Source organism: Aethalodelphis obliquidens, unplaced genomic scaffold (assembly GCF_003676395.1).
Source record: "Aethalodelphis obliquidens isolate GAN/ISIS:26980383/991018 unplaced genomic scaffold, ASM367639v1 scaffold29, whole genome shotgun sequence".
NCBI lineage: Eukaryota > Metazoa > Chordata > Mammalia > Artiodactyla > Delphinidae > Aethalodelphis > Aethalodelphis obliquidens.
This window is the reverse complement of record NW_020837973.1, coordinates 9118686-9146405: the sequence shown is the minus strand read 5'-3', so window position 1 is coordinate 9146405 and position 27720 is coordinate 9118686. Positions and strand designations below refer to the sequence as shown.

At 44.0% G+C, this 27720-nt stretch overlaps 1 protein-coding gene across 1 annotated transcript in view; it reads left to right on the top strand.

Annotated features, from left to right (window-relative positions):
• CTNND2 (catenin delta 2) overlaps nucleotides 1-27720 on the top strand; it is a 257170-nt gene that overhangs the window by 209346 nt on the left and 20104 nt on the right. The window contains exon 9 of the mRNA XM_027125377.1: nucleotides 3127-3211. Within this exon, the coding sequence (XP_026981178.1) occupies nucleotides 3127-3211 (85 nt within the window). The remainder of the gene's footprint in view (nucleotides 1-3126; nucleotides 3212-27720) is intronic.

Sequence of the window (27720 nt, the reverse complement as noted above, 5' to 3'; positions counted from 1 at the left end):
TCTGAAACTTCTAGAGGAAAACATAGGCAGGACACTCTTTGACACAAGTCATAGCAATATTTTGAGAGGTCTGTCTCCTCAGGCAAAGGAAACAAAAGCAAAAATAAACAAAAGGGACCTAATTAAACTTAAAAGCTTTTGCATAGCAAAGGGAACCATAAACAAAATGAAAAGACAACCTATTGAATATTCACAAATGATATAACCAACAAGGGGTTAATATCCAGTTGTATATATCCAAGATATATATATATATATCTAACATACAACTCAATATGTCAAAAAACAACCCAATTAAAAAATAGGCAGAAGACCTCAATAGGCATTTTTCCAAAGAAGACATACAGATGGCCAACAGGCACATGAAAAGATGCTCAGCATCACTAATCATCAGGGAAATGCAAATCAAAACCACAGTGAGGTATCACCTCACACCTGTCAGAATGGCCATCATCAAAAGGACAAAAATAACAAGTGTTGGCGAGGATGTGGAGGAAAGGGAACCCTCGTATGTTGTTGGTGGGAATGTAAATTGGTGTAGCCACTATGGAGAACAGCATGGAGGGTCCTCAAAAAATTAAAAATAGAACCACCATATGATCCAGCAATTCAAGTTCTGTATATTTTTCCAAAGAAAACAAAAACACGAATTAGAAAAAAATACATGCACTTCAATGTTCATGACAGCATTATTTACAATAGTCAGTATATGGAAACTGCCTAAGTATCTATCGACAGGTGAATGGATAATGAAGATGTGAGATAGATATAGATAGATAGATAGATAGATAGTGAGAGAGACAGAGACAGAGACGACTATTACTTGGCCATAAAAAAGAATAAAATCTTGTAATTTGCAACAATATGGATGCACCTAGAGGGTATTATGCTAAGTGAAATAAGTCAGAGGAAGACAAATACCATATGATTTCACTTGTATGTGTAATCTACAAAACAAAAGAATAAACATAACTAAACAGAAACAGACTCACAGATACAGAGGACAAACAGGTGGTTGCCAGAGAAGAGCGGGATGGTGGGATTGGGCGGGGGGAGTGAGTGAAATAGGTGAGGGAGATTAAAAGATACAAAATTCCAGTTGCAAAATAAATGACTCATAGGGATGAAATATACAGCACAGGGAATATAGTCAATAATATTGTAATAACTTTGTGTAGTGACAGAGTTATCACGGTGTTTATTTTGTAATGTATACAGATATCGGATCACTAGGAACTGACAGAGTGCTGTAGGTCAATTATAATTCAGTTTTTTAAAAAAGAATAAAGTCTGTATCCATGAAAAGATCTAAAATTCTCTAAATCAAAAGAATTTAATACATTTAGAGCATGATACTAGCATAAAAGTGAAATCATTTAGCAACTGTCCATTTCAGTGAAAGAAAACATATTACTTAAATACAGCTTATCTTTCATAGAGAAAAAATCTTGAAATTTATAAGAACTCTGTATTTTTTTCTTTTAAAAGTACACGCTATAACTAAGAGATTTTCAAACACAAGCCAAAGTTGAATTCCAAGTCAGCAATAACAATAGTAAGAGTGACTGTTACTGTTTCCAGTAAGTAAACGGATGAAGAATACTTAAACGTAGTTGGTCTACATTGCAAAAGTGAAGACCCAGGAAAATAGCAGACATTTAACTGATCATGTATTAGCATCCCATCATTTCATTTGCAGGTCCTCACACATCCATTCGCTCTGGCTTTCAAATCCAAGCTCGACCTGATCCCATCTAACCATCTGCTTACTTTGCATTTTAAAAACTATTTTATGTCAGAAACAGTTTTGATCTCAATTCAGATGTTCTCTTTGAGGGATCTGTGGGCCACTGCACCATGGGTCAGCTTCAGGGGTGGACTTCACCTTGGAGTCCTCATGAGTGGTTACGTCCTGCCCAACTCCAGGAGTCACCACATAGGCCAGGGGTCGGCCAACTGCAACCCACAAGCCAAATCCCCACCACCACCCGTTCTTGTAAGTAACACCTGATTAGAACACAGCCACTTCCGTTCTTTTGTCTATTATTTATGACTCGTCTCATCCTGCAATGGCAGAGTTGAGCAGCTGCGACCGAGACCATATGGCCCACAAATCACAGAATATTTATTATTTGACCCTTTACAGCAAAAGTGTGCCAGCCCTTGCGATCAGGCACAGTGTCACAGTAGCCACTCCAGTTGTGCAGCTGTTGTGGGCCCAGCCCGTTGGAACAAAGAATCCGCAGGTAGTTAATAGTTGCCCTCACCACTAGTCAAAGTGACTTCCAAGAATTGGATCAAATTTAATCAACATGGATGTATTGACCTAGTGTCTGTTCTGAGATGCAGGTTGGCACTGAACCAAAAGGCGAAATATTTAGCTGTAGTTTCATAGGGATTTCAAAGCCATGACTCGAAAAAAATGATAAGAACCGCTAGTCCAAAGGTTTTCATGACCTTACTTTCTCACTCTGATCCAGAGGAGAGAACTTTAATTGCATGAAGGGCTTTGTTTATAGATGCTTATCCACGCTCATCCCTCCATATACATGTAAGAGAGTGTGTGTGCCAGTGTGTGCACACGTCAGCTTCATGCCAGTCACTTGTGCTTGGCATCATCAGCAAACGGAAAACAATTGCCTGTAACCCCTCAGGTATGTAGAGCCAACGCTCTACGTGCTCTCACACTTCAGTTGAGAAAGTGAATATCTTTTTTCTCCTTGCTTACTACACAGGTGTTAAACAACACTGCCATTAAAACCCTTTTATCTGGCCTTTCCTAGTCGCTATCCTTCTCTTCTTTCTGTTCCATTTTGTAGTCCAGTGCTAAATCTGCCTTCTGACTCTTGGGTTTGCATTTGCAATGCACAGCTCTTGGGTTTGCATTTTGAAAATTCTTTGCCCAATGGCAGTGCCTTCCTGTCTCTCCCCTTCATGGCTATGTGGGTGAGAAGGAGGCTGGAGACGGGTGACAGCCATCCCTTGTACTGTCCAGTCTGGAAAAAGAAAAGAGCCAGAAAAGCCATGAAGCTTTTATTCTTTTTATTCTTGCTGTTTCCTGACAAGTCAATTTGAAGCCCAGCTGTCCCGCTCACCATCTTGCGTGTCCTGTCTTTTCTTTATCAGACACTCTCCGAAGGTAATCAAGGCCGCATCTCAGGTTCTGAACAGCATGTGGCAGTACCGAGATCTGAGGAGTCTCTACAAAAAGGTAAGGTTTGCTTTACCTTCTTGTCTCGTTAGCTGCATACAGGCCCTGAGCCCAAAGACACCATATCTGGTCCTAACGAGATGTGTCATAGGTATGAAGGGACCTCGTCTGAGAATCTGAGCAATTGAAACACAGCTGAAACAAGAGATCAATGAAGAAGCAAAAGAAAAGGGTCACTAAGTGTCCCCAGAATATACACTAAGATTCATGAACTTTCTGGATTGGACAGACCAATAGCCATAGAGAAAATAAGCTTGTTTTTCTGAGCTTCTGTATTGTGTAATAGACTAAAAAGTAATAATGAACAGAGGGATTTTGCCAAAAAAAAAAAAAGCGTCAATAAATAATGTAGTAATAGTAGAGAGGAGACAGAAAAAAATGTAAAAAGCAGTTCAGGAGGTTGAGAAGAATTGCAGCCCAGGAACATTGGGTAGAGACCCGACAGCCTGCCCCACGTTCCTAGCCTGAGACCCTGACGTAGTTACTGATCAGGTTGAAGGGCTGATGATCCTAACGACAGCCGTAGATCGTAGCAAGAGGCTGGGCATTCGTTCAGCAGACTCTCCCCAGGCCAGCTGGAATTTATATCATACATTTCAGAGGAGACTTCATCCCCAAAGTGGTTTAAAAATAAACCTTAAGAGAAAAAGGTCACATCTAGAAATTTTAATTCTACACCTCATTCCCAAACGCTGCTGAACAAAAGATGCATACTTTTCTTTTTTGCTTGGGAGGGGAGAGAGTCCTTTAACAACATCTCCCAGAAGTTGTCATCCCAGGATAGATTTGAGTTAACAAATGGGGCAGAGAACAACACTGACAGATTGGCAGGGAGAAGAGCCTAGGCATCGATCTCCGTAGGATTTCAGAAAACGTGAGCAGGGCTTCCATCAACAGCTGCCCAGAGCACCTCCTTGCAGCCCCTGGCAGCCTGCATGGAGGGAGAGGGGGAGCTGAAAGTCATTGCCACCTTGGTCCCCAGCCTCCCAGTCTTGGGATCGGGAGGTGGGGTCACAGCAAGAGACGCACATCAGAGGGGGCAAGACCCATCTGGCCAGAGGGAAAATCTGTCATTTTCTAAGCCAGTGGGAAAAAGTAAATATTTAATACTGGTCCTACTAAGTTAGTCTATTTCTAGATTTCCCCAAGGTCTTTCTGTTTCCCGTAAGCATTCATTACTTTGTACTTTAAAGTTTAGCCCATATATTTCAAAATTCTCTTTCAAGATTTTTCTGTTCCTTAAGAGGAAGTATATTTAGGCTGAAACATTGCAAAATTAAGGGTTAGGGGAGTGTTCTGAATTAATTATATCCTTTCCTACGTATCTTGCTGTTCATCGAAAGTGTTTTGGGTTCCATGCTGTTTGAAATGCACATCCCAGCATCCCTACGTGGTTCCTTCCGGGACTCTGCCAGGAGACAAATGAATTCTCTCCCAGGACAGGATCCTTCAGCTAAACAGGCAGCCAGACATGAAGAACACGCTATAAATTAGAAAAGAGCTGGTCGTTCTGAATCGATGGCTCCAGAAGTTCAATGAAATATTACTGCCTCAGATAATCTCCACTTTCCCTCGGATCCCGGACATCTCTTTGCTGAAATGCACCTTCTCCTACTTCTTTGCATTGAAGGGAAATGGCTTTTAGAGACTCTACAAGTTATTTGTTGAATAGTAGTATGAGTTTTCCATCTTAGTTTTTTTCTGTGTTGGTAGTAGGGTTCAGAAAGTGTAATTGTCTCTCTCTTTACGTGAAAAAAAAAAAGAATGTGTTGACGAATTTAATGGAGCTAAAACTCAAGAGCTAAAGAAAGTTTAAAATGTCGTTCATGTGAGGAGACTCAAGAAAGACGGGCTGGAGAAGCTGATGGTGATGTTTTTCATTGACCCAGGATTTTCAAATATTGAGAAAGATCTGGTTTTTTTGGGAGTTTTTTGTGTTTTTTTGGTTGCATTGGGTTGCTGTGCACGGGCTTTCTCTAGTTGCGGCAAGCAGGGGCTACTCTTCATTACGGTGTGCGGGCTTCTCATTGCAGAGCACGGGCTCTAGGTGCACGGGCTTCAGTAGCTGCGGCACGTGGGCTCAGTAGTTGTAGCACCCGGGCTTCAGTAGTTGTGGCTCGCGGGCTCTAGAGCACAGGCTCAGTAGTCATGGCACACAGGCTTAGTTGCTCTGCGGCATGTGGGATCTTCCCAGACCTGGGCTCGAACCTGTGTCCCCTGCATTGGCAGGCTGATTCTTAACCACTGTGCCACCAGGGAAGTCCCAAGAGATGTTCTGAATAACTTCCATATTATGCAGTCGTGATATGGAATGAGGACTTTATGCTCAGTATAAGTGCTGCTAATAGCAAAGCTGAAAATGCACAGAAGCTTTTCTTTTTTGAAAGGTCCTTTGGTGACAAAACCCACATTCATTCATCCTTATGAATTGTTTTTAATCAGCAGGACAATAGATTTCCATTTTGTTCTTCATTGACAATTAATATATCATTTAAAAAATGCCTGATCCATGTCTTTTAATTATCCATGCTTCAAATCTATGTATTAAACACCTGGTATAGGCTTAGAAAAGGAAGAATTCCAAAGAAAACATGACATGTAGAGCAGCTACTGTGGATAGAAATGAAATGTGGAACAACAATCGGCAACTACGTTAGATTCAGAGTTATGTACCACAGGTCTACTGGATAAATTAAGAGAAGGAAAATTACAGAGCAAAATCTTGAATCTGTAGAGTGCGCGTAAGTTAGGAGGTAAGAGGAAAGGACGTTATGTCTAAGAGGAAAAACATGGGTAGAGAGATGGAAATTGAAATAGAAGTGGCATATCTATGAGACAGAATTAAAGGTCCATCTGGCACTGGCTTATTTCCTCCTAGGACCCAAGCACAGAGGCCAGGATCACAATTCATTAGCTCAGCTACTTTATTTTACTTAGAAATCCATTTAATACATCAGAATATTCTTTTGGCCGGGAGTGCTGACCAAATTATGTTGGATTCCTGATACATTGTGAGCCAAAACATTTGCATTATCCAAATCTTCAACTTCAGTGAGGGCTGGACTTCTGATTTTCTCCCCTAAGGGAAAATAAATAACTGAAGAAGAATGTTATCACTGGCAGGCTAAATAATACATCACGTTTCTGTATTTTTTTAAACCAATCCTTAAGATTAGATAACCACAGAGAGAACTTTAAAATGTCTTTATCATCTGTACTGTAGTTTTGCAGAGGATGTTTTCTAAAGGAAAAGAAGATAAGCTTTGGAACAGACTTGATAAAGGGATAAAAGAAAAGCAGGAGATCAAAAGTTCTTGACTTTTTTGAACATTGGTACTTTAAAAAAACGAGGTGACTGACATAGGAGACTGATTATGTTTGACTATGGTATGGTCTGTTGGGACAACTCGTTTTCGAAGGAGATAAATTTGCTGGGGGTGTGTATATACAATTATTATAGAAATCATCTCTTACAAACCCTTATATAATACCTTAATCCTATGTACATCTCCAAAAAATGGTTTTTGGTTAGGACCCAGGCTAAGCCACTCTAACAGAGAGACTCAAAAATACAGAAGCTCCAGCTAAACATGTCTCTCTTTCCCTCTCATGGAACTGTAGCTGGTTAGGCAGGTGGTCCAGGGTCAGCAGGTAACCCTGGGACCCGTCTTGTTACTCTGCCTTGTACCAGGGTGTCATCCTTGCCTGTGTGGACAAAGCTCCCTAGCTTAGCTCTTCCCCTCTCATTCCAGCCCATAGGAAGAGAGAGAGGATGAGTGAAGGCAAGTCATGCTCTTTGAAGCAAGCAGCAAACTCCTGCTCTCCTCCCAGGAGCAAGAACTCAGTCATGTGGCCACGGCCAGGTACCCAGCTGTGGGGGAGGACACGAAAAGTGGGCCGCCGTGATACCTGCTAAAACTTGGTAGCAGGAGGAAAGGGGTTATTTTACTAAAAGAAGAAAGGCAGTATCAGCTCCAGTAGTCATTTGATGTTGTTCAAATATCTTAAATATTCACTGTAATCGCTACCTCATGGGGCATTTTATTCCATTTCAGGGTAACCGTGATTTTTCAGAACTTCTTACATTAAGCAAACATCTCCCTATCTGCAGCATCTGCCCTCCAACTGCATACTAAAAAGTCTAATTTCTCTTCTCTGTGATAGCCTTCCTGTTTTTGAAGTTAACCAACTCTGTACAAGGCCATCCCTTCTCAGTTGTAGGAATAGCAACATTTATTATTATTACAACTGTTGACTGAAAAAAAAAAAAGCACAACCTAAAAGTTAAAAGTTATGTTTTATTCGGTGTACAAAACTGAGGACTTAAGCCTGGGACCCAGCATCTCAGGTCACTCTGAGGGACTGCTCCAAAGAAGTAAGAGGGGAAGCCGGGAGACATAGGAGTTTCTGCAACAAAGACCAGGTAGTCGGAATATCAAAAGATGCCTGTTAATTAAAGAAAACCAGACATCTCAAGTTAAGGAGCTTAGTGATTTTCTGTGTATGGGAAGATGCAAGAGTCTGGGCTCACTGAAATCATTGCTTTGATGTGCACCTCAGCTCTCTGGGGCCGGTATCCTGCGCTTTCCCATCCTAAGTCTCCTCAGGGGGCACCGTCAGGGGGTAGCTGCAGCGGCTGACTGCTAGATGGGGGGCATCTTGCCTCCATCCTGAGGTCCCTCAGGGCTCACTGTCAGGGCGGCTGTAATGTGATGGCTTGATGGCTGCAGCATCCTTTGCTTCCTGATACGGCAGGCAATATTTTTCATTCACACGACTCATGCTCAGTTGTAACATATCAACGTTGCCACGACCTTCACCATCGCTATCACTTTTTTCCACGTGCGTGCGAGTTTGTCAGCATCCCTTTCATAATGTAGCACCCCAAAATGAATATATTCTTCCAAGTTTATTTGCAGGAGAAGAAAGAGAATAATGAGACTATACTTCCCTGGTGCTGGGCACTGAACTTCAACTAATGAAGCCTGGGAGTGTATTAGTTCCTGGAAGGCTCATTGTACTAGCTGGTGAAGTACAAAGAGCACAGGACTTAGAATCAAACAGCCAGAGGTTAAGGGCACACCCCTGCCACTTACCAGCAGCATGACCTTGGGCAAGTTACGTGAGCCTCTCTGCCCATCGGTGCAGCAGCTGACTTTGGGCAGTCCTGTGGCCCCCTCAGAGGGACAGGGACGATTCACCGGGCCTCACAGTCAGGGATCAGAGATGCGCTGGTGTTGTTTTGTATCCAGCTATCTGAACCTGGTGAGTGGGCAGGTTCCTGACATAGAGTCTCCAGAAAAGTAAATAACCTCTAAAAATGGTCTAAAATGGACCTCTGTGATGCCTTCCTTCTGCTTTACGTATCAGAGCCTGGAACTTTCCTCAACCCTTGCATCCGAGAACCTTCACATCTTTTCATGGAGACTGCGGGCATCTCCCCATTGGTCCCATTCCCATCCCTTGCTTTCCTCATCCGTGAGGTAAACGCCATACCCCTGCCTGGCCACATCGCTGATGACCTCAAAGGGGACAGTGGTCATCTAAGAGCTTTGTCAGCTGGAGAGTCACATACAAGTGGGAGTTAACGGCTGTGAATCCTAGAACAGTTTTCCTGCCGTTTGGCTGACAAATGCTCTTTGCCGTCCTGTCCACAGGCAGCTGGACATTTGGATCCTAGTATTTCATTTTATCATTGTCATCGTTGTTCACCTTCACCTACATTTTCATGATTCCCTTTCTTTGTTCGTCTTCCCTCTTTCCAGCCCCTGGATGCCTAATCCAGTGCCCCTTTCCCACGGTCTTTCTCCTAAGCAGCTGTGCCAGCCAACGATACTGGCAATGTCTGCACAGCCCCAAAGCAAAGACTCTTGCATGGTGGGGTGTAGGTAAACCAAACGACACACATAGGGTTTTGTAGGAAGCCCAGTAGTGACAATGAAAGTTGTCAGGGGTTTAGAGGTGGCTGGAGCGCTTTTATTCCATTTTAGCGTGGAATTTGTGTGCGTGGCAGGTCAAGGAGGCTGAAGACATGCTCGTTGGATTGAGGGTGGTGCAGAGGGTTGAAATGAGAAAGGGTGAGGTCAGGCCCTGGCTTAGGAAACAGCATGCCGTGTCCCTCTGATAAGAGGCCCTGCTGTGACCCTGTACCTTGATAGTTTGAAAATGTGATAACCAGCGTCACCCTCAGAAAGTCTCCCGACTCCCCGTGACACCATTGTCCCCTGAGTTGCCTCAGGCTCTCTGGTTGTCCCTCCTCCATCCTTTATGGGCTCGTCTTCCTGTTCATTCCCTGAATGTTGGTGTCACTCAGGGCTCTGTGTTTAGATCTTTCTCATCTCGCACACAGCCTCTTGCTGGGTGTCTGGAGCTCTTCCTTGGGTTCAGTTACCAGCCACGTGTACTGGTCTCCCTCATCTCCTTCTCCAGGCCCGGCCTCTCCATATATCTAGCCATCAGCTAGATGACCTACTCAGATGCCTGCAGCGCCTCACGTGAGCCCACTGTTTCTGGATCCAGCTCCTCTCCCTGCGTTCTCTGGTCACAGCCCTCCACCTGTCACCCTAGCCGGGACCCAGGAACCACCACTGGCTCTTTCCTCTCCTTCACACATCTGCGTCGAACCCACCAGAAAACCCCAGTCTTCTGTCTCCATCCATCTCTCTCCACGGTCATGGCCATGAAAAGCTGCTTCCGTCTTCTGGATTATCAACCCCCATCCTAACTGGTCTCTGCGCCATCTGGCTTCCTCCACTCCTGTCTGTTCTCCAAAGGGCAGCTGGGGTGAACTTCCTAAAAAGCACATCTGATTAAATTACTACTGCACCTCTCAGTGGCTCCCACTGTCCACAGGAAAAAATCCAGACATCTTAGCGCAGCCCATGAGACCTTTCAGGTGTAGCCGCAGCCTAGCTCTGCATTTAATCCCTGCTCTGCCTGCACTCCGCCACCAGCTGTACCTAACTTCTGTGCTTCCAGTTCCCTCTCCCTCCTTGTCTCCCACCCTGTGGAGCCTTTCCAAACATCTGTACTCCACCTTCCACCTTACCTGCCTCCCTGAATATTTTTTTTAATATCACCTCCCGTGAAAATCACTTTTCCGACCTCTTTATCACATCTGAATTAAAGATCATTCCATCTGAAATAATTGTAGAGCAAATTAATTTAGATGAATGATAACTGAATCACTTTGCTGTACACTGGAAACGAACACAACATTGTAAATCAACAATACTTCAAAAAAAAGAAATAAATTTTCAATTCAAACTTCTAAAGAATGACTTAAGCATCATAAAGAGCATGAACTTAGAGCTAAAAATTGTGCAACATAATGGTGCTATAATATTTAATAACTAGATAAGATTTATTTGTACTTTTATAGAAAAAACAATTTTCCTCCTTGGTTCAGATATTAATTTGGGGAGGATGTGTATTACAAACTTACAAGTCATTTCTTCATAGAAATTGCAGTGAGACTTGCCCCCAACTGTAGCATAATTAATGGCAACTCCTAATGAACGGAATTCTGAATGGATACCTTAAATGTATATTATGCAAAATGAACAAATGCTCCCTGAAAAAGACTGTGTGACTATGTGCTCGAAAACAAGAATGAAGTAAATGAAATAAGTTAAATGAAGCATGTCTGCATCTTTGGCAAAAATAATGTAGATGGTTTAACTTTTTTAAAAATTGCAGTTTAGGGACTTCCCTGGTGGCACAGTGGTTAAGAATCCGCCTGCCAATGCAGGGGACACAGGTTCGAGCCCTGGTTCAGGAAGATCCCATATGCTATGGAGCAACTAAGCCCATGCACCACAACTACTGAGCCTGTGCTCTAGAGCCCACAAGTCACAACTGCTGAGCCCACGTGCCACAACTAATGAAGCCCACGCACCTAGAGCCCGTGCTGCACAACAAGAGAAGCCACCGCAATGAGAAGCCTGCGCACCGCAATGAAGACCCAACGCAGCCAAAAATAAATAAATAAAATAAATAAATTTATTTTAAAAATTGCAGTTCAAACTTACTTTGATTTCTCTGTTTCTGCAACCTTCTAAATTTCCCTCTTGGCTACCAGTGTCCATGAAGGTTGTCAATGCAGCCATCAGCTTAATGACAAGAAAAATTGACGTTTATCTCATTCTCAGCCAGTACAGATCACTGCTGGTCTTCGTGAGACGTTAGGTCCAAGACCAATATAGTGGGGCGTCCTAAACACAAATTCCATTAACAGGCTTTGGTTTTAAAATTGGCGTGGCCCATTTTGCTTTCAAATGTTATTTACATAGCAGTCACTTAAAATGTAAGATTTCTTATCGCTTGAACTCAGACCTGAACAAGATTTAGCGTATGATTCTTAGGCTTTGAATCAAAATCTTCTTTCAATTCTAGTTAAATAGTTCTATGTTAATGTTTAATTATCAGAAATGCAAACAAGATCTTCACATTTGCTCTCATGTTGGGGCAAAATAACCTCTTATTAAAGAATTACAGCCAGCATGCCTAAATGTTGCACTGGATAGTGGTTAATTCCTACCTGGTCGTGGTTGGCCCCTAGGTCAAGGTGCCAGCCAGAAGGTCCCCTGCCAACTCCCATGACATCTGCCTTATGTAGGACATGTTCCTAGAGTCCCAGGGTGAATATGCCAGCCCAGCACAGCAGCTTTTTGTCCTTCCCCGGCTCCCATCTGCACCTTCAGACAAGCACTGGTCTCTGGGTCTCAATGGGACTCAGCAGGTAAGACCCCTCTGCCCCAGCAAAGATCCTTGGGAACTCCAGACCACCGTAGAAGGTTCTGAGAAAAGCCACAATAGCAACATGGAGTCATCCCAGGCCATCCTGTGCGATACCACGGGACCCCTTCTCAGGGTGACGGATCTACGGGAAGTCGTGGAGCTCCAGGTACAATGAATCTGCTCTGTCCTCTGAGGCACAGACGTGTCCTGAGATGGAGTGAAGAAGTAGCAGGAAGCCTCAGGGCATCACGGTGAGAATGCCTCTGAGCACTGGGTACCAGAAGACGGTGATGTTAACTGAGGGGGCACCACCTCTGTTCTACTGTCTTGCTTCTCCATGGGCTGCTCACCAAGAAAACATGCTGAGCCTTTAAAACAGACCCTGTAAAGTCATCATGGAAAGGGACAGGGCGGTCCCTATTGTCAAGTAGACAATCATCATGGAAAGGGACAGGGCTGTCCTTATTTTCAAGTAGACAATCATCATGGAAAGGGACAGGGTGGTCCCTATTGTCAAGTAGACAATCATCATGGAAAGGGACAGGGCGGTCCCTATTGTCAAGTAGACAGTTTGTCCAGTGTTCGGCTTATAACGCTGAGGCTCATTATTTTGCTCTACGTATCTCAAAGGCCTTCAGAGAGAACAGCATCTACTCAACCACTCTATGAGTGAATTAAAATCCTTCGTTCATAAATGCAGGGATCAAATCAAAGACAAATCAAAGGTCAGAATCCAACCTCTTGACAATCACCAGGGTTCGAAACCAGACTCATTTTACCCCCACTAATAGTCGTGTCCCCGTGTTTCTACAGTTGTGTTCCTGTAGGGCACCCTATCACCCTACCCACCACGTGAAACGTTGGGATCTTGCACGATGAGCTTGTCTCAAAGAATGCCCAACCACCTGTGCTTGAAACAGAAAAAGGTGGTGTTTCTACAGATAGCAATATTGTATTCACTATTGCCATTTGGATGAGAGAAACAAAGCATAAAACTAATCTTTAAAGATAGACTCTCAGGCTGCGGGTACCATTCAGCCAGTGAGTAATGAGCTTTGATGGGAGTGGAGTCATGCCCTTCACAGCCTGAATCACGCAGGACTCTCTTTTCTTACTGCCATGGGATTCATTTCATTGGCCCTTGCCACCACTGCACTCACAAAACAAGAAATCAATAAGTAATTATGGATAGGGAAGGGGGTGCCTGCGGATTTCCTCAAATGTCCAAACTACAGTGGATGAGAGAGTGGACACAGCGCTCCGTGTCGTCTTTCGCTGCTTCCAGGAGACTGACCTCTATACCTAGATGAGCCAGTGGTCCTGACCCCTGCGAACTGAAGTCACATTTCATGCTTCACATCCCTCATCACCCTCACCTGCTGAATATTTAAAAATCAATACTGGATTGCAGCGAGAACTAGAAAGATATTTTGAAATACTGTCAAGGAAAAAAACACAACATGATCAAAATTCAAAATTTTGATCTTTAAGCTTTGCAGCAAGAAGAGCAAGAAATACTTTTATACTCACTTTAGCATGTTGCCATTTTGAAAATTAAGAGATTTTTACTTGGGGAGTATCTAAGATGGTGATAGAAAGGTGGTAAATCCTCTATAGAAATAAATAAAACGACTGAATGTAGAGCTGTCATTTTAGCAAGGAAATTGCCTACCAGGAATTTATTAATCTTTCTACTGTGCTGGAAAATTCTTCACCAAGAGATGACTGGAAGGACGTGAAGACTTTTGGCCAGACTCTTAAACAACCTGAGTGCAGTGTCCTCAAGACTCAAAATTGTAGCTCCTTGAGTTCTTTCTTTTCTAAATCACTGTGTGTCAAGCTGGGGTCGGAAACAAAAAGGGTGAGGTTAAACTCAGCTATGACACACATTCGCGTGTTGATTTTTGTATGGACAAATAAGGTCCTCCTTCATGAGGTCCCGTAACCTCTTGGAGACAGTTCGCAGACACTAATCATATGACATCTGTCCAAAAACAAAGGCACAAATGGGAACAGAAGCAAAAATCAATTCTGCAAAAGTGGAAATCGATGCACATGGCAGTTTCTAAACAAGAAGTGAGTAGTTAGAGCTGTTGTGGGACTGGACCTCCAAGTTGGGGAAAATCCTCACGAGCGGTGTCCAAGCTGAATGTTTCCTTCCTGCCTCTGCTCTGCCAGGTGGCTTTACTGTAACATTTTAAATCAGAACCTCCGAAAATACCCCAGAGACAAAAGGCAGAGGAAAAGGATTGAATCAGGAACTAGAAAACTCGCTAACCTTTTTTTTTTTTCTTGGAAGTATAATTGATTTACAATGTCGTGTTAGTTTCAGGTGTACAGCAGGGTGATTCACTTATACATATATATACAGTTACATATATATATGTATGTATACATACACGTACATACATATATATGTACGTGTATGTATATTCTTGTTCAGATTCTTTTCCATTATAGGTTATTGCAAGATATTAAATGTAGTTCCCTATGCTCTACAGTAGGACCTTACCTTGTTGTTTATCTCTTTTATATATATTAATATGTATCTGTTACTCCCAAACTCCTAATTTATACACCGGCCTTTCCCCTTTGGTAACCATAGTTTGTTTTCTATGTCTGTGAGTCTATTTCTGTTTTGTAAATAAGTTCATTTGCCTCATGTATTTAAATTCTACATGTAAGTGATATTAAATGATATTTGTCTTTGTCTGACTTTCTTCACTTAGTATGATCATCTCTAAGTCCATCCATGTTGCTGCAAATGGCATTATTTCATTCTTTTTTATGGCTGGGTAATATTCCATTGTATATATGTACCACATCTTCTTTATCCATTCACCTGTTGATGGGAAAGGACAGATCTATCATCTATCATCTATCCTTTAGGTTGCTTCCATGTCTTGGCTACTGTAAACAGTGGTACTGTGAACATTGGGGTGCATATCTCTTTTCAAATTAGAAAAGAAACTCACTAAGTTTAATGTAAATCTACCACCATTCTTGTTGTTTACTTTGGGCAGTTCATTCAAACTCACCCCACCTTTTCAGTGGATCCCAGTAGATGGGATAAACTACTCTAAGAGAGCCTTAATTTGACTGGGAAGAAAGAACATGATCAATTTCTTCTCTCTTCCTGCCTCCATCTGCCCCCACCCCCCACCCTCTCAGAAGCTGTTCCTTCCTATGTCCCCATGCACCCCCCCCCCCCATCAGGCTCTGGCAGGGAAGGGGGATGAGCAGAGAGGAGAGAGAGCCCGGCCCATGAGGTTGTAGCCTGGCATTCGTATCCCGCCTATCCCCACATGCTGGCTCCTTCTCTCATGGGGGCAGTAGTGTAGTTTGCTCACCAGTACCAGCTTCCAACTGAGGACTTCTGGCCTGGACCTGGCCGCCTCCAGCTAACTGCTCCGAACTCTCCATCCACCTCAGGCTTCTGCTACTCCACTGCACATAGACCAGAGTGGATACAGATTTTGCGCCCTGTAGCTTAGGTAGTTTGGGTAATCCTGTTTAAGAAGAATATACTTTATGAATATAAAATTTCCTACAGGCCTTGGAGGGGGTCATGCAGTGGACAGGCCTGAGACCTAAGCTTCTTAAGCTCCATGGTTGGTCCACCTCTGGCACTGAGTCTGTGCATCACCCTGATAATGGTACTGCAGACACCAGTCCCTGCAACCCCCAAACTCCAGAGAGCCTGTGGTCAGGCAGAATAAGGAGTTCACTTCCTGGGCTTCAGGAGAGGAAGGATGGGGGATGCCCAGCCCATTGACTGCCTCCGAGGAAGCCCTCCCCACTGGCATTCTCCACCCACTAGTGAATTCTCAGCCTAATCTTATATAATCTGGAGATGGAGCATGTCTTAATGCTGCAGGACCTTATTTTGTCCTCCACTTTCACAACTGTGAATGGATGATCTAATTCTTTATTTTGAGGATATATATGGAGCAATGGGGCATCTGGTACTCACTGCTTTGGGACCTTAGCCAAAACACAGACAATGGAAGAAAATTATATTCACATCCTATTGCAGTACCTTGTTGCAGGTATTTAATCATCTTAAGTTGTCCACAAGTCTAATCAATTGTGTCTAGCACACCCCCAAATAAACATGGCTTTAAAACAAATTCATTGCTCTCTGTTAGTTTCCTATTGCTGCATTAGCAGATTACAGCAAACTTAGTGGCTTCAAGAAACACAAATTCATGATCTTACAGTTCTCGAGGTCAGAAGTGCAAACTGGGTTTCACTGGGCTGAAATCAAAGTGCTGGTTCTGGATGCACCCCTTCCTGTAGCTGTCTAGAGAATCCATCTCCTTTTCCAGCTTCTGGAGGCTGCTACTCTCCTTGGCCAGTGGCCCCTTCCTCCATTTTCTAAGCCATCAGCATAGCTCCTTTGATTTTCTTTCTCTGCTTCTATGGTCACATCACCTTCTCTAAATGCCACCCTCTTGCATGTCTCTTTAAGGACCCTTGTGATTGCATTGGGCCCACTCAGATAATTCGGAGTAATCTCCCTCTTTCAATATCTTTAACTTAATCACACCTGCAGAGTCCCTTTGCTACATAAGGTAGCCTATCACAGGTTCTAGGTAACTAGGACATTGATATCTTTGGGGGAGGGGTGCATTATTTAGCTGGATCTCCATCACATGGCCATACAAACTGTAAGGCAGGCTGGGACATGTGGTCCAGGTGTGTGTCTAGGAAGAAAAGTAAATGGATTTGTAGCAGTTCTGGCCACATCCTCCTCCCTTACACGATCTCCTCCCAGGCTTCTCCACTGCCGCTCTCCCCTGGGTGTTCTCTGAACTTGCAAGCCTCCATCTCGGTCTTTTTTGCAGACTCCTGGTCTTCCCTGAGGCATCTTTGCTTTTCATCCTATACCGTCTAGTGGAGATGACCTCATCTGGCCCATGGTTGTTTGTTTGTTTGTTTTAATAAATTTATTTATTTACTTATTTTTGGCTGCGTTGGGTCTTCATTGCCTTGTGGGCTTTCTTTAGTTGTGGCGAGCAGGGGCTACTCTTCGTTGTGGTGTGTGGGCCTCTCATTGCCGTGACTTCTCTTGTTGCAGAGCACAGGCTCTAGGTGCATGGGCTTCAGTAGTTGTGGCACGTGGGCTCAGTAGTTGTGGCTCGCGGGCTCTAGAGCGTAGGCTCAGTAGTTGTGGAACACGGGCTTAGTTGCTCCACGGCATGTGGGATCTTCCCGGACCAGGGCTCGAACCTGTGTCCCCTGCATTGGCAGGCAGATTCTTAACCACTGTGCCACTGGGGAAGCCCCTGGCCCATGGATTTTAAATACATTTGAAGGCCAATGGCATCCACATTTATTTCTCTGTGTGGTCCTCACTCCTGAACTCTAAGCTTACGCATACACAACAACCCATGTGACATCTCCACTGAACTAGCTCACAAGCTCTAACCTTCCACACATCTAACACGTACCTCTCAATATCTTCCCCAAATCTATTCTTCCTCCATTGTTGCCCATCTCTATAAGGAGCACCTAACCCACCTGGTTGTTCTTTCCAGAATTCCAGGAGTTATTTAATACCTCCTTTTTCCTTATCCCATTACATTTGGCACCAAGCCCTGCTGATTCTATACTCTGAATATCTCTCAAATCCACCTACCTCTCCCATCCTTATTTTCACATCATCTGTCCCTAGGCCTGATGAGATTGCTGCCTGCTTGGTTTCGTGGAATCTCCTTCACCATCGTCAATCTCTTTTCCCTTAAAAATTCAGAATACACTTTTATAAATCCAAACCTGGCCCAGTCAGTCTCCTGATTAAAACTTCTCAGTGGCTTCCAGTTTCTCTCACTTTCCTACCCTCCTCTCCAAGCTCACCTTCCTCAACCTCAGTGCCTTTGCACTGCATGGGCGAAGGTTCATTCCCCAGCCGAGAATGCCTTCCCTCCCCTCCCACCAAGCCTGGCTATTTCAATCTCAGTTTGTCTCTTCCGCAAGGTAACCTCTCTCTCCAACTCTCCAAGGCTAGTAAAGATCCCTCATAATAACCTGTGCCTTTTTCTTCCTGGCTCTTTCAGAAATGCAATGTGATATAATCCTATTTTAAATGTCCATCTCCCCTTTATCTTCCCCTCAGGAGCCATGCCTGTCTCTGTTCTCGCCCCTGTACCCAGCACAGGTACTTACTAATGTTTATTAAACACATCCAACCATGTAGCTACCCCAGAGTTTAGGATCAGCAGAGGGCTCATTCCATGACTCTGCTTCCATTTCCATGGTTTAAGGCATTCTGAAGCAGCGCGGAATGTGCAGACATTGAGGTTGGGACCCAGGGTGAGCTTTGAACGTGTTGGCCGCTGATGAGTATAGATGCAAAATACCTGGCTTTTCAAATGTCAGAATGACGTTGCTGCTAGAAGCCAGACATTTGGATTTGTCAACGTGAAGATGGGACTTTGCACAGTTTCACACCAAATGTAACTTTGCAGCACTAGCTGGAACACAAAGGCCATTGTTAAATATTATCCACATCAGATCTTTGTTTTAAGGCCTCCAAAGTGATGCCAGGGAAACAAAAGGCCTGAGCCGGTCTTATTTCAATTGGCCAGGTGGTTTTCTGCATTCCGTTTGGCACCCGTTAACGACTGGTAGTTAACCATGATATACTTTCTTCGACCAAATTGTATCAATTTCTTTCCAACTTGTCAAATCTTCTCAGTAATATTGTTTCTTTAGAATTAGTTCAATGGTAATAAATTGAATTCCTAAAATGGATTTACTCAGTATTTGCTTTTAAAAGATGGTACATACTGCAGAAGACTCTTATCCTTATGTATCCTTAAGTAGCAAAATCAATTTAATTAAATTTCATTAGAAGCACCAGAGCTGAAACAAACTAATGAAAGTAACCGGGTATGTCAGGTGGTATTTACTTCTGCAAATACTTCCTTTTGGCCCTTAAGATTTAGTTTAAATATTTAACTCTAATAGCTTTTGGAATTGTTGATGGAATTAGTTTTAATGAATCTTTTAACAAACAGTTTACCTTAAAAATAGATGGAAGCTTGTTTTATTATAGCCAAGAGGAGCTGTGGTTTCATCGACAGGCAAAATCTGGCATGGTCTTCAATCACACAGACTCTGAATATTCTATTTCCATGTTTTTCTCTATAATACCTTTTACTGAAGTAAGGAGGATGTTTGTATAACTACCGCTAATTTGGAATCTTTTCTTTCTCTTCATGTGATTACATCAATAGGTTTATTCCACTTAAAAAATGACTGGAAAACTGGCACAATTTTGAGCAATCACGTTTGCTTAAGTGAGCAGTATCTCAGCTGGTTACCTTTTTCAGAAGATGGCAGCAACTCAGGTTTTAACTTTCACTTGAAAAATAGGTTCCTGACGAAGTGATTGAAGTACAAGCTCTAAGTGTTCTGGGTTGAATGAGTGGATGAACTTGGTTTGCTTTAAGCCCCAAGGATTTTCACCACACTTTCTTTATGTCTCAAGTCATCATAGCAAATTAGAATTGACAAGCTCTATGGGCCGAGAGACTTCAAGGACAGCTTAACACAAAAAGCTTGTATTTGTTACTTCAGAACTAAAGAGTCTCTGTATGCCTCCTGAGAAATCCTTGTTTAGATGCCAGATAAATCTTATCAAATTAAGGAAGCTCCAGAACTGTTTTCAAAGAGAGGAAAAACATATACTGGCATAACAGTGTCTTAGTATCTATTTGGGGGAGCCAATTAATATCCTCAGTGGAAAGAAAAACTATTCTCCATTTTCAACGTTAATTACTTTCTGAAGCTTTTGTCCAAGTCAGAGATGTCACTTATCACTAGAAAAGATTTGTTACATCTAAATTCTAAGTATAGAAGATAAAGATTCCAAAACTCACTTTGAAAACAGAACTGCAGATGGGAACCTCCCGGTTTAACTTATCCATCACAGCTGTAGATATTCACTAACTTTGTCACTTTACACCCCACCATTGTCTAGTCACTGAAGGGCACCTCTTCGAGAGGCCAGAGATCACAACATAAGTAACGTGAAATCCCATGCCCTGTTTGGTTTTTTTTTCAATTTTTATTGGTGTATAGTTGATTTAAAATGTTGCATTAGTTTCTGCTGTATAGCAGGGTAAATCAGTTATAAGTATACATATATCCACCCATGCCCTGTTAATCTCATCTCCTGAAGCACGTTGATGAAGATTTGGTATTTAACCCCTTTTCTCTAGCCTCCCTCATCAGCAGATTCTCCGAACAGCCCTTGAGGTATTCACTCTTCCTCTCCACTTTCACCCTAAACTCTTTGTTACGCAGATTGAACAAGTTCTCTCCCTAATCTCTTTTCCCTCCTTGTCCAGCTGGCAGTGTCCTTCTCCATCCCTTCTCTAATCCAGCGCTAGGGGCGGGGCCCACTGCCCTGCTCCGCTGGCAGTGACAGGATGCTCTTTGGCGGTCAGGGAGGAGAAGGTCTGGGAACACTCCCGCCTGGCTTATTCATTCCATCACAGCCACATGCCCTGCACACCTCCTGTTGGCATGCACAGCGCCCTGTTCCTGCTCCAGTGCAACGACCCCGGTCATCAGTGTTCCATGCCCAGTAATGTTCCCACAAGGTGACCCCCTCCAGAAACCAGCCCATCAGTCCAGTGGACACAAGTCACACCTCACAGCAGGTGTGGGCTCCTATACCCAAACTGAAGGACATTGGAGCATATCTAATGAGAAATGTGATGTGCTCTCCCTTCTCCTCCTTTTTCCCCAGCTCTCCTAAGGATTGTGTTTGGGGAAAACTGAGTGCATTTGCTGTGGACAGCGGCTCGTGTTTTCTGAGCTGCAGGATGCAAGAAACAGTAGAGATTGGGGGCAGGGCATGTGCAAGAGGTAAAGATATACGTGCTCTGGGAGCTGTGAATGGAATCAGAACCAAGCCAGGCCCAGATGTGGCAGGTATAATGATGCACCAGAATTATTTACAAGATTGGTTAAAGAGGAGACAATTTTATATACCTCACATTGAAACATGGGGAACGGAGAGAAATTACCATTTCATGTAGAGTAGGCAATCCGTAGGCTACTTTTTTCTTTCTTTCTTTTTTTTTTTTTTTTTTTTTTTTTAGGTACCAGTTTACCTAAACCAACACTGCCTTCAGCCCAGCAGTAAGTATGTCGTAAAGGACAGATATACCAACAGCAGCAGATGAGACTGATGAGGTTGCTCTAAGCTAAAATTAAGAAAATAAAAAACTGTAAGGCTCTGATAACCTTCACTTGTTATAGAACTGTAAGAGTGTAAGAACTGTGGAATTAGCAGTAAAGACTATGGCATTGATTATCATTGCATTTATAACAATTAATGCGGTCATCTTAAATCATTGAATCCATCTAGCAGCATTTATTAGGCACTTCGGTATTGCAGCTACTAGGCTAGAGACCAGGAAATAATAAGGCCAGCCCAGCCTCACAGCTGGGCAGACGGACAGGCTTGCAGCAGACATAAGTGTGAGGTCATAGCATTTTGTTCATAGCAGGCAAGGAAAACCATAGCTGTATTGCTAAAAGCTCCCCTAAACCTTGGAGGCATAATTCATTTAGCAAGAGCGATTGAATGAACACGTGCTGCCTGCCTTCTGTTTACCTAGCACAAAACTGAGCCGCGAGAGTAAGATTTGACAGAAAAAGAGAAGGTGTTGTGTCAGGTGTCAGAGCTGCCTGATCAAAGGTGGAGACTGGGAAATTGAGTCACGTGGTGACTGCTGGGTAATCGGGTGTGACTGGGGCTCATTGCGGCAGGCGGGATCGGGGGGCACCTCTCTGCTCTGAGGTTGGACCTATTTTTGTTCCCGTAGAAGTCAGTGCCTTATCTGACACTGCGAAATGGAGTCGAAGACCTAAGGGCCTCCTAGGATCGAGCCCTCTACAATGTATTCTGTATTCCTGTTAGTCACTGCCAAATATGCATGGAAACTCCAAGCCAGTGGTTCCCAGCCACGCTATTCATGAACATCACCTGAGTGCTTTTGAAAATACCAACGCCCAGACCTTACTCAGAACAATTTCAACAGAATCTCAGAGCCCGAGGCCCCGGCAGGACTATATTTAAAACTCCCCGAGCTGACTGAATCCTTTTGCCCTTATTTTATGGAAAAGAAACCGAGACAGAGCTGACCAGTCATCGTGGTCCTAATCGGTCGTGGGACAGAAGGGCTGACTTGAACCATTATCTAATTCCACCTCTCTCAACAGAGACACCCAAGGTGAAAGCAGGTTTGAGCCTTGACAAACAGCTCTATTCATTTCTTTGCACACAAACCTAAGATATTCATGTGCTGATCTGAATTGAATGTCCTGCACGATTTCCAGAATAAGAGGCTATGGGGCGGGTGTGTGCTGTACTAGCCTCGTGTAGACGGGTCTGAAAACCACTTAGCCCCTTCATCTGGGCTCTGTTGGCGGAAGTCTCTCCAGTAACACAGTCTTCGTGGAGATGTTTATGGGATGGTAAAAAATATATATATAAAGGAGATGGTTATAAATTCAGGGACCTCGGAACACTTAAGGGAAAGATCTGTAGGAAATAGAGTGGCCACCATGTCGTCAAACTGTGAGGACCCAATGGTCATGAGGCTGTGAACAAAGTTACCTGGATTCTCGCACTTTCTGGACCATTGAGAGTAACGACGAAGATGAGAATAGCTTTGGGGAATAAAGCAATTTCATAAAGAAACACGCCGGGAACTTTCTGAAACTGGTGAAACTGGTGGAAGGACAGTAAAAGGGTAAGATAAAGAAAATCAGATTATTTCTGGTGGCAATTTAAAGTTCCATGACTTTGAAATCCTCTTCTCTTTTGGATTTCTATCTCTTATACTTGGAACAATTTAACAACCTCCGGTTTTAAGTTTTATATGTTAAAAATAAAAACCAATCTGAGGTGCAGATATCATATCACATTTTTGACACCTTGGCTGTGTCTTGAGCTGAAGGGCACAACTTTGCGGTCATTTTGCTGGAGGTGAAAGGCAGATATTAAAAGAGTTCTTTATCATCAATATTAAGGATTAACGGCCCTGCCCTAGTTACTGTGGCTATTCTTCATTCTGTTTCCTTCCTTGAACTTTCTTATCTAAGCCAAAGGGATGGTATGAAGGGGAACTGGGGTTAAGCACCCAATAGAATTTGGGGAACAACCTCTGGTCTACAGAGACTTAAAAGGCTAAAAAGAAAATATCATCATCAAAGAGGCAAATAGGGCTTCTCTGGTGGCACAGTGGTCAAGAATCTGCTTGCCAATGAAGGGGACACAGGTTTGAGCCCTGGTCCAGGAAGATCCCACATGCCGCGAAGCCACTAAGCCCGTGTGCCACAACTACTGAGCCTGCGCTCTAGAGCCCACGAGCCACAACTACTGAGCCCGTGTGCCACAGCTACTGAAGCCCGCGTGCCTAGAGCCCGTGCTCCACAACAAGAGAAGCCACCGCAATGAGAAGGCTGCACACCGCAACAAAGAGTAGCCCCCACTCGCTGCAACTAGAGAAAGCCTGCGCACAGCAATGAAGACCCAACGCAACCAAGAATAAACAAATTTATTAAAAAAGAGGCAAATAATGATTTTAAAGCTATGTGCCCAAGTTGTGTGTGTTTCTGTAAACCACTTTCAAGTCTTTCTGCATGACAGTGGGAAGTAAATGAATAAGGTTTTATTGCAGGCTGGCTAGATAACAAGTATGTCCATGGCTGGTTGGTTAAAAGAAATGTTAGCTCAGCAATAACTTTCCCAAAGAAAATATATCTTCATGTCCTACTTCTTTCGAAAGCAAAACATTTTTTTTTTCAGTAGAATGACTAAAAATTTCATGCAGTAAAAGATGTCAAGCGTCATGACATCTACCCTCCAGGTAGTTATTCAGCATCACTAAAACGAGTGTAGATTTACCTGTACCCTGGTCTCTAGCATCCAAGGTTACACTTTTCCATGATGTGTGGGAGGATGTGCCATCAAAACTAAACCTGAGGTCCCTTCTGGGCATTGGTGACGGTAGTGATGTTGGAAGTCTTTGTTTAGTCATCACACCTTTCACTCTGCATCAGGGAATGAGGGGGAAGATGGATATGGAGTGGGAACCAGGTCACCTTCCTTGCTCCTCCAGGGGCTCCCAAGCTGTGGCTCAGGAAACTGCTCTAATCCAGAGCCTTAACTGGGTTTCCACTCTGCCCTGTTCCCCAGGCTCCCCCTTCCCACCTCCATTCAAAGTTTCTGTGCCCACATGCATACGATTACCGGCCATAAGCAGAGGTGTCTGGCTGGGGCGACATTCTCGGTGCCTCTGACACACTCCCTGTCATCCTCAGGTGTCCGCTGATCCCATCACCCACAGACAAGTCACCTGCAAGACTCGCCTCTGTCATGTGATTATATTCTCAGAAATGGGTCTTATAAAGGACTTGAAATCTTTTTCTGGTGCTTTCTTATGAGTTTCTTCCTTCATAAGAAGTTTTATTATTACATCCATTTTGCTGACACTTCCAGATGAAGTGTCACATCATCAATTGTGAACCGTTGAGCAAAACATCTCCACTCACCTGCGTAAGAGGGAGATGCTGAGTACAGTGCTACTTGCCAAGTAAAACCAGACCTAGAGTTATACCACCTTTATGTCTGGTGTCTCCTTTGGTCTTAGGACATATCAGATATTAGCCCATATTCTTATTATGAAATACCTTGCCCACCTTTCATAACATATGGAGTATCATGACTTATTCATGACCAAAGAAGCCAAGGGTTTGATGAAAACAATTTCCTGAGCCACTCCTTGGAACCCTGCCCCCCATGCAAAGAATATCTTCTAAATTGCAAGTGAGACAAACATAAAATTATCTGCCTCTGTTTGGTCATGTTTAAGGATTTTTGCTGTCAACAAAGCATTCCCTTCACAAGAAAGGAACATCTTCTTAAAACAAATTTTTTAATTGTTCCCGTATGTGAGTAATGGTAATGGGTCCATTCACTTCTGAAGTACTTTACAGGCTTCTGTAAGACTGCTTCCGCCCTGTGCATGCTGCCATCCTCCGGAGGGTTTAAGGGAGATGCCCAGAATTCCTGCAGAGACAGTACATTTTCTCCTCCTGCCCTGACACCTGCCTGTTACCATGGCTCCCACCCTTCCTGGAAGAGGTTTCAGCTATTTGCCCTTAGGCCCTCCTTGCCTCGGTCACCGCCAACTGCCCAGGACTCCTGGGTAAGCCATCATTTCTGGACTCTTCTCACTCAAAGGCTCTAAATAACCAGTAATCTGCTCCAGTATTCCCCACTTTCTCCCTTTCTCCTACCCACCTCTCCTCCTTTCCCCCTTGAACCCAGAGGCTACTGTCAGTAAGACCCCCTGTAGCCAATACCCACCCCTTCTTTTTTCAGTCTTCTTGCTGTGACACCAGCTGTCCCCAAGGACACCCCCCAGCCCCCGGCAACCCTCTCACGTGGTGGCTTGTCATGTCCCATCCCCTCTGCCCGACATCACTAGGCTTGGAGGTGGACTAGGTATCTCCCTTGCTCCTCTTTGCTCTTTCTGGGAAGTTCTCCTCTCCTCCCTCAAGGAAACCCCTAGCATCTGTGAAAAGGCCCCATTACAATAGTCTCTGACCCTCTTCAGATCCTCAGTCCACTGCCTAGTGTTCATTCCCCATCTCCTCCCTCAATCTTCACTTTCCTCTCCACCCAGCTTAGATTCTGTGGGCTTCCATGACATGCCCTTTGCATCCCCTTGTCCCTGTCTCCTTCCAAATCACTTTTCTGACCACCCCCAACCGATTCCATCTACTCACACCTGCCCCAGGGCAGCTGAATGTGGCTGGAGGAAAACAAGCCACCATGGGGATGAGTCTTCTCCTTTTGAATTCATTGCCATGAGCCTCAAGTCACCTCTCAGCTCCTGGCCACCAGGCTACATGGCCACGGTCAGCCTGCACCCCTCCTACCTCAAGAACTGTCTCACGCTTCTCTTCTTGCTCTCTTCTTTCCTCTTCCCTCCCTTCCCCTCGCCTCTTCCATCCTCTAAACTCCAACTCCTTCTCACTCTCAGCGGATGCATGACCTCACTTCTCATCCCCACATCCCCTCCAGAAAATGTCAGAAAACAGAACAGGACATCCTCATCGTCCCATCACCAGATCAGCCCATCTCCCTGCTGCGTCTGTGGCTGTGAAGCCTGTCTGTCTTCTCTCCTGATTCCATGGCCCATGACCCCACAGCTCACTGAATCCCATCAACCCCTCCTTTCTTAAGAAATGTTTCCCTCTCTCTCCTGCATCCCCAGTTTTTCTTCCTCTATGTCGAGTCATTCCCATCAGGATGCGAAATGCCGCAATCTCTTCCAGGTGATATATTAAAACTTCTCTTAGTCGCTCTAGCTCTTGAAGCCCCATTTCTGGGCTCCCCTTAATAATCAGCTTTTGCCAAAGGCTGTCTAAACTCACCATTTTTCCATCAGTTCTCACTCTCTTTTGAGCCTACCTGAGTTAGAGATTTACCAACCAGACCAAAGAAAGTACTTTTGTTCCAGTCATGCTGACTTCCATCTTCCCAGGGCCAAAGGACTGTGCTTGGTCCTCCTTGTTATTCAGCTGGTCTCCTTCTCCTCTCTGCATCTTCTTTCCTGGTCTTGCCTGACATCACACCCTTCTGGTTCTGCTCCCAGCTCACTCTGCTCGTTCTCAGCATCCTGGGAATTTTCTCCTTGCTCTCTGTGCCCTCTGAGTATTGGAACGTCCCAGCCCTGTGTCCTCTGCTTCCCTCTATTTGCATCCACATGCAAGGCTTCCATCCATTCTCTTATCTTCAAATGATATCTGTATGCTGAACTGCAAAAGTTTACCTCTAAGTCTGACGTCACTCCTGAAATTCCAGGTTTCAGGTTCTGCTTTCTCTCTCTTTTCTTTCATGTCCAGCAGGCATTTCTAACCCAGCACATCCCAGATGGCAGCACTGATCTCACTTCCTAAAGCCACTCCTCTTCCAGTGGTCCCCTGTCTCAGTAAGTGACATCTCCAGCCCCCCGTTGTGCACACCAGCAACATCGGGGTCAGGCTTGATTCCTCTCTCCCACACCCAGTAGCTGAGTCATCAGCAAATCCAACTTAGATGCAAAATCTGCGCCTTGCTCACCACCAGCCCACGCCCAAGCCAGGGTCATCTCTCCCTCCCTCTAGTGGAATGGCTCGTTAACTAGTCTCCCCATTTCTGTTCTACTCTCCGCAGACTGTCCTAGACGCTCAGAAGGCTTCTTGTCTTCCTGGCCCCCCCTTGCTCACTCCCCTTCAGTCACAGAAACTTTCTGCTGTGCTCACATCAGCCAAGCACTTTCCCACCCCAGGCTCTTCACTTCTGCTCTTCCCTTGGCTTGGAAACCCCAACCTGTGTCTTCAGTGTCTGGCTTCTCGTCATCTGCCAGGTCTCTGTCACAACGTTAACTGTTCCCAGAGCGCTTGCCCGACCACACGCCCTCAAATAGCATCTCCTCACCTGCATTCCTCAATCCCCTCAGCTTGCTTCCAAGGACTTATCAATATGCCACATGTTTTTATTGAAGTGTAGTTGATTTACAATGTCTCAGGTGTACAGCAAAGTGATTCAGTTATATATATATATATATATATATATAAATATATATATATTCCCATATATTCTTTTTCAGATTATTTTCACTTATAGGTTATTATAAGATATTGAATATAGTTCCCTGTGCTCTACAGTAGGTCCTTGTTGTTTATCTGTTTTA